Raw genomic sequence first — 8,755 nt, forward strand, 5'->3', positions numbered from 1 at the left:
ACACACACACACACACACACACACACACACACACACACACACACACACACACACACACACACACACACACACACACACACACACACACACACACACACACACACACACACACACACACACACACACACACACACCGAATCCCGCGGGTTAACGGCGGCTTAAATTTGACGGTAATGTCCGAAAGCACCTTCGAGCGGGATACTCGGGATTCGCTTTACACTTCCGTAGGAAGCGCCTTTTCCCTCGAAGGGACCAGCGAATAACCGTTCCCCGGAGCCGGTTACAAAATGGAAGCACACAGTGGACCCTCTATCGTTATCTTATTTACACTCTACCTTCTATAACAAGGTCGAAATCGATATTTTCAAAATCCAACGCCCACAGGACTCGTTCTGTATATAGTATAAGTACATAGTGTGAAATAACCTGCTCCTGTTATCCCTGTTCACGTAGCTGCGATGGCAAAGAATCTTCATTCCTCATCTCGATAAAGTGACAAAAGTGGCATTAAAATTTTGAAAATAATGTTAACACTTGTCTCGGTAAAACAACCTATTGAAAGTATTCTCCTTTCGTAAGAATTATTTTATCGTGTACGATATAAATGTTTTAATCTATAATTAAAATTCTGTATAAATTTAAACAAGTAAAAACAAGTAAACATCAACAGTGCTTTCATAAAACGCAGTTTTTAAATGGAAAGAAAAAACATTGTATTGTTGAAACTGGGTCGTCCATAGGATTAAGAACAGCGAGGTCGGAGTTTGTACATTTCGCTCTTAACAATGGAGAACGTGACGGTAGTTCCGATTCAGTAGACGCGACAGCAAGCGTGAGCTTCAACCAGGAGCACGTAAAGTCGATGCACGGTGGTGAACACGTAAATCAAGCATCATCGAATTATTTCGGCGAGTTATTTCGTCGATTGAAGCGCGATTGTTTTTGGAATAGGCGTGGAATGCTATCGGAACCACGAGACATTAGATAGATTTCGCAGCTGCCTCGATAAACCGTTCTCTTCGCCGAGGCCCTCATAAATTTTTTTACTCGATAATGGAAGCACATAAGTTAAATGATTTAGCGGCCTACGATATACTTATCGGAGAATCGACGGTGTAATTTCTGGCGATGATTTATGTGTCTTGGTCGCTTCGAATGGGATTGAAGAAATATTTGCGGTCTGCCATGATGGAAATCCCAACGTTTTATATGCACATGTGTGTACGACGGGAAGCATATATACAATAAAAAATTATACTAGCCATGGATTATTTGATGTTTACTTTGATATTTAAATTATATTATCAATCTTTGTTATTTGCAAACTGGTTATAGGTTATATAATTATATTATAATCAACATTATATTAATGTATAAATGTGTGTGCGCATTCTCTTCATTTTCTAAAAGTATAGCAACATTCCAATGCGTATTAACTATAGCATGTGCGTACGTAAATTTTATGTAAAAGTGAGAGTCAGATCATTGAGCGCTAATCTATATCTTCAGTGATTATTAGGAGGTCCAATCATGTTAAAAATTAGGACAAGCGAGAACAAACTTTTAAAATTTCAGTATGTTATATCAGTTTAGACCCCCTGATGGTTAATATTATAACAGAGATGTGATAAGTGATTTCAAGCAATTTTGTTATTATATATTTTATTAGTAAGGCAGGTCGCGCACGAGAGCGACATGCGACAAATCTCTCATAAAATATATCGCTTGGAGTGGTATGAAATGCATTGTTTATATTAAATATCCGCACACTAACGCGACTGCAACATCTGTCTTACGACATTCGTATTTTAAGATATAAGTAATGTTTCATGAGATTTAATATCGTATGAGTTCCATAATTAGAGGATTTAAAGAAAGGTGCCAACAATCACGTAACAATCTTTGTAGTTAGCCGGAGTAATTCTCAGAATCATACTTTTGCCCGTAGTGCAAATAAAAAGGAAGACTTAGTGTTTTTTAACTAAATTTATGAAAGCAGTTGAAAAAACATTCATGTTTATGGAATTATACATTAAAAGATTACAGCAAGAGTGATATTACGGGCCATACGGTGGAAATCCGTTACAAAGGAATTTCATACAGATAAGTATATGCACAAAGATTATGTCAAACGATAAATGTCTTATTGTTTTAAAATGTCTTAGTGTGCAGTAAAATTGTCTTATAATATATAATATATATAATATATGCATGTCGTATGTCTTATATCGTATATCGCATATTGTTCCAATACAGCATGTTTAAGTTACAGAAGACATTTGACTACGTATTCCATTAGCTTCATTTCATTCAAGATTGAATTTGATAGTATACTTATTCTCTTTTCTGCTGAAGTTAATAAATCAAATATCTGTATTTATAAAAGTCAGAGTTGGGAAGTAATTCATTATTTGTAACAAAGTTACAGTTAAAGTTGCTTTTTTCAGACTGTAACTTAACTTTGTTCCTTTCTTTCTATCTACAACAATAACTAAATTTATGGCAAATTTGGTTGACATTAGTGTGCACTGATGCACATTAAAGCCGATTGATTAAATCGGAATGTAAAAGTGAAATGAAATATTTTGAATTATAAAATATAATATTTTATCTAATAGTACAATAAAGTGTGTTGAGGATTTTACGTTTAACCAACATCTATATTTATATTAAACACATATCTTTATGTCAATTTGTATATGATAGCTTTAATGTGCGTCAAAGCGCACTGAGTATGCTATCAAATTTATTATTAGTTATTTTTTGATAACTAATTTAATAATTAGAGTTTTATGATTACTTTATATATTTTAAACTTTTTCTTTAATATGGATTGATCAGTGATTATTATTTGTTGTGATTAGAATACATCTTTATTCCTAATAAAATCATATCTGCAAATGTCTGCATTAAGAATAAAACTAGAAGTCTTTTAATATATGAATGTTTAGTATAATAATTAAGATAAATCAGTAATGTTAGAAATGTATAAAATTTTTGTATTTAAAATAGCAATGCAAAAAATTACAATAAATTAACAGAAAAATGACTAAAAAGTAACGATTAACTACATTTTAAATTCTTATAAAATTATGACGATAATTTGTGACAGTAACTAATTATTTTTTAAAAAGAAAAACTGTAACTGTAATTATAGTTACTTTTACAATTATAGTTACTTTTATAGTTACTTTAACTCTCTCAATCCCCAAAATAAAAGCCTTATAAATATTTTGTCATTAAAAGTGTGAAATGTATGAAAATCTGTGTAAAAATTATATTAATTAAAAGTAGCCTATTTCCCCAGCAAAATTTATCTATCAATATAGCAACAACAACTGTATCACTCAATGTCAGTAGCATTCTAGGATTAAATATCTTTCCTCTTATGAATGCCCCTGTGAACGCACATTTATGTACGTACGAAACATGACACGAATGATTACGAATAAATGCAATTGCATCGGGACAATATAGTTATGGCGAATCGATGAAACAATGAGCGCCCATTATAAATTGATCTCGGTATTTGCAGAGGGACAAGCAGCAAATTGAAAATGACTCACTGAAGAGACCCATCGAAATCCAAGCTTAACTTGTCCAGTCATCAGTGTTTCTATCGATCTCTAATCGATCTCACTTTTGGTTAACAAGCCATCACTTATACTTTGGAACCGTCTATTCGTATTCGCTACGTATCAGAAATTAAAAATTCGTATTTTTTATGTCTAAATCATTACCAAAAAAGAAAAGATCGTACTGAGCTAATGTGTTCTTGAAAAATTAATTTTCAGTTTGCACGTCGGTCAAGGGTCAAGTCATCCGGTAGTCCCGAGTCATTGTACGCTCCCACGATACCCACAAAGGCAAAGTTTCCTCGAGACGAGACTTTAATTAATTGAAGTGATCCCGCACACTTTACCAGAGCGCCGGCAGTTCCCAGCGAGAAATTTCTCTCACTCTGACCTCGGCTAGCTAACTTGGATAGTTGTTAGTTGCGGTCGGAGGTGGATTCGGCCTGTCTGGCTGACCATTTCCTCCTCTTTCCACTTAGTATCTTTCACTTTTCTCATTGCACTTCCGAATCGGTCTACATATTGTCTTTCTCTGCCGTGTCTTTATGACGGCTTTGTCTTTTTCTTTTCCTATTTATCACGGTTAAATAGATCATTTGATTCACTGCTTTATGCATCACTGCTCTTCACATCTATTTTTCCAATTTATTACAAATTAGCCTGGTTGAAACTAATTTTATTTATATTCGAATTATTATGACTATTTTTGATTTTACACCAGAAGTAATTACAAATCTTTTATGAATTAAACGAAATGTATAAAAATATTCTCTATTGAACGATATTATTATGTAGCGCTTGACTAGTAACTTCATACATACGTTTTTGTAAATCAGTTTTTTGAAAATGTTCATTGAAAAGATGATTTAATATAAACCGAAACGTATAGACAATATTTGTAATTATTTTAATTTGCATTAAGATCGTTAATTTCTTTCTGATTAATTTCTCTCTTTTTATTCTTTTACTCTTTTTATTACTTATTTAATTAATTTTTAATTTTCTGACTCCCATTCAGGTACTTATACATTTAATTTTGTTTAATAACATTTTTGCGCAAATATTAAAAATTACTCTTCCTCTGTTTAAATAATCTTAATAACTTCATATAAATTTCTTTATATCTTTAACACTATAGTTTTATTATCTATTTGCACTTTTTAAAAGAAATTGTCTCTTCACGCTTTTCTATTTCTGATAATTATTTTTATCAGGAGCGATTAACAATATGACACAAGCGTTTCGTTTATGATTATAATGTATAATGTATTTGGAAACGATTGATACACCAGATCAAACGCAGTTCTCGATTACACTTAACCTAAAATTTTGTAAGAAAAAAAAGTGTTTCATTATGAGCACCATTTGGCTCGAAATTTCATTCCCGATATGGATCACGATCCTAATCATATTTGATTGTTAATTCGGTCCAAGCCAATAGTCATCGACAGTTGGTGACGAATATCTAATTTACGCCTGATCGAACGACGAATATCCACGAACCGATCGAAAATAATCGGAGCGTGTAACGTACGTGAAGGAGGGAAGGGAGAATCTGGTTCAACCTCCAAATCGAAACGCTGTTATTTCATCCGCCGCTTTTATAATTAAACCGCCCGAATTTATTCGCTATTCCGTTTTCAATCACGACAGGATTAGTTAGTGCACAGTGGTTGTGTTACTGTCGATATAAAAAAAAAAAATAATCGAAATTTACAGGAAACCAGTTTTTCACCCGATTATCAATGTTTTCTCCTGATATTTGTAACAAAATCGCATTCCGTTCCATCTGATTACTCCGCGTCAGGCGATCAAAAACGTGTAATATTATGCATCAGCCACATTGCATTAGTGCGAGGCACGAGAACGGACATGATGAAGCGGGCCGATCACGCGAGCAACATTGTCCGCTTTGTTATCACGCGAATCGGCTGGCAGCGGGCGACGGAAGTATTAATTTTGCGGTTCGCCGAACGTGAATCGCATAAATGCGTTCACGTACAGCAGCCTGGAAATTGTATTATATATAACTAGTAGCCTATAAATACCTAAGACTAATTATTCTAGAGACTATGATAGAGAGAATGGCTGAGACTATAAGTCAGCCACGGCGTATTGTTCTAAAAAAAGAAGAGATTGTTTTAAGTCGGAGATTCTTGATTTGATATTTTTTTCTCAACGTCGCGTTCGCTCTTCGAGCCATTTCAATCATAAAATAGTGATTGTCCAAATAATTTTCCTTGCAAATCTCTGCTTTTCCTTGCGAAACGTACGTACGACGTGGATGACTTAAGAATTTTTCGATAAATGAAAATGACTGATACTTATGCAATTCGTTATATACTCTAGCCTTTCAATTAAAATCTGCGTAATAACTGCGTTCGAAAGTTTGGCTCGATTCGCTTCGCGACTTCGTACATTTATTATTATTTGCGAAATATAAATTGTATAGAGAGTGATACGAAGCGAGAAGCGAGTCGATCCGTCATATAAGAAAAATTTCTACGATCGGGGTCAATAATTACGTGGATACAATATTTACAAATGAAAAATGTAAAGATATACATAGTACAAGAGTATATAAATATATAATATATACTCGGCTCTTACTAGGATTCAAGTAAATGCATGCACTTCAGGGAATTTTAATATATAAAAGAAATATATATATATATGTATAATATATATAATACTTTTGAATAAGATAGATGCGAAGCAACACTAGGATAAAAGTTACGTACCCTTCGATTTTTTCTTTTTTTTTTAATACTACATTCGCAATACTGTAACGGCACGTGAAAAGAGTACGAGGTATACATCGAAAATAATTTACGCTCCGTATGGAGTGTCTCCAAGGGAGCGAACTTAAAGTTAATGAAAAAACTTTTGCTGCAGTGGCGCTACTGCCGTGCTATTTCTTAGCCGTCGTAGCTTTTCTGAAAAAGACATTCTTAAAAATCTTAATTCTCTCTCGTAAGACTGCAGAGGGGGTGTGCCTTCCGGACAAGTGGCAGCTGTTTAAAATCCATTGAAGAAATTCAACGTGGGCTGCTTACTCGAGGCAAATATAGTTCGTGCAGTTTTATTTTTACGATAATAAAGTCGCACCAGTTTATTTCACGATTGCGATTGTACTTTTGCGATTGTCATGTGGATCCTACGAGTCGATATAAAATTGTTTGTATGGTTGTCGGTTTTTCGACGATTTCGCGTAACGGTAACTCTTGAAATATTGACAGCCTAGAATCGCGACCGAGCTAACAGAAATCCCGTGGGTTAGTCTCATCGATACGTAGCAATTGCAACTAAATCACGGTGAATTACTTAATATTGTGTAGAGGAATAAAAATTTGATATAACGTAAACTCATCGTATATTTATTTTCGCGTCAACAGTTTCGGTTGCCGTTATTCTCCGAGTATTATAACGTGAGAAGAATTAGACTTTGCTCTCTTTCTCTCTTTTTACGCTGTTATTATCAATTCAAAATTATCTTGGTTTAAATATCTTCACGCAATTAGATCGTTTTAAATATTAAAATACTTTCCGAGTTTTAGAGCGCGAAATTTTGAAATCAGAACAGACTGTGGAACAGACGTATATTTTTACTGGGCACACTTTATTAACACGATGATTATGAGCGTAGTTAGTACGCGGCTTTTTGTCCGACCATTTCAATTAAGAATTCTATTATGGGAGGGACTGGCCAACCCTCCTTTCGCGCTTGAGACTGAAATGTTCCTAACAAATTTATTAATCGAAGCTACTGGTTTGTCAATACAAAATGAGAGTTTCTACGCAGATGTAACGAGGCCAGATTACCTGTTGTACATGAGGATATCCGGTTTCCAAAGCTTATTCGGCGTAATTCGAAGGTCCTTCACTCCGCCATATTCGGACTCGTTCCACTGGAGATTATAGTCCGTCCACTCCTGCGCAAACACAGAAATGAAAAAATTATAAATTAAAAGATATGAAATAACATTTCAAACATTCTTTGAACATAGCGAAATAATTCCATTATAATTCATTTTTCCTAATAATTCGAATATTCTTTTACTTTTCTGTAGAAATATATGAAAGCATTACTGACAGAATGAATATCCATCTGAGTTTCAATAGATCATCTAAATTAAGATTTTTATCGTATAATTATTCTTTATATAGAAAACGTAGAGACAGACAAATCATTGTATAATGGATACTTTATACCATGAGTACTTATATTTAGACGATAAATACGAAAATTGTTGCAATACATATAATAATATGAAATGGATAATCTGAGGTGCTATTAATTCAGATTTAATTACGAGTACAATTTTCTCGTGTAATAACGCAATGATTCTTTCAACAGTTTTGATCAATCCCCATTATGAGAAATAAATGTTCATATAATTTTCAATTTTCGTCTTTTTATACGAGTAATATAATTATAAAATCGGTAGGCACTTGATATTTGCTTTGATGTTTATATTATTGTGGCGATCGAACTTGGCACGTAAAACAACTATTGTGAACTATAGTGAATAATAATAATCTATGTTTAAATTTGAAATTTGATTCAGAAAATTCCTTTTCGGTTGAAAATTGTTTAATTTAATTTGATATTACAGAAGCATACAGTACAGAATGCATATGAAAAATAAATATATTCTCCGAAAAGAATAAATTAATAATAAAATGGAATCGGTTTATTTATAGAGAAAAAATTTTTATTTCATATCCTTTGATTTTCGAAATTGTTTAACTATAGAATTTTTACTAAAATGTAATTTTGTCGTACACTTGATGTTACACATAATTTCGATAAAATTTCAAGTAATGATGGCGTTTTCCGAACTGCGCATCATTCATTCTCAGTATCTATGATAATAGCGACCGATGTACAGAACCTTTGGCTGCGAATAAATTTGCACGAGTTAATTAATCCCTGTTGTATAAAAGATTAATTATGCGCGTAAATTCTATCCACTGATGAAGTTTGATCGGCTAAGTTAAGCAAAAGAGATCGGAGAAAGAAAGAGAGAGAGAGAGAGAGAGAGAGAGAGAGAGAGAGAGAGAGAGAGAGAGAGAGAGAGAGAGAGAGAGAGTAGTATATATATATATATATATATATATATATATATAATAATATACTATATATACTAGTACGTTACGTACGTTACGTACTACTACGT

General features: G+C 33.3%; 1 protein-coding gene across 1 annotated transcript in view; it reads right to left on the reverse strand.

Annotated features, from left to right (window-relative positions):
- Positions 1-8,755, reverse strand: part of LOC105620882 (neuronal acetylcholine receptor subunit alpha-7) — a 271,050-nt gene that overhangs the window by 137,714 nt on the left and 124,581 nt on the right. Inside the window, exon 4 of the mRNA XM_012202359.1 lies at positions 7,398-7,507. Within this exon, the coding sequence (XP_012057749.1) occupies positions 7,398-7,507 (110 nt within the window). The remainder of the gene's footprint in view (positions 1-7,397; positions 7,508-8,755) is intronic.

Source organism: Atta cephalotes (genome assembly GCF_000143395.1).
Source record: "Atta cephalotes unplaced genomic scaffold scaffold00030, whole genome shotgun sequence".
NCBI lineage: Eukaryota > Metazoa > Arthropoda > Insecta > Hymenoptera > Formicidae > Atta > Atta cephalotes.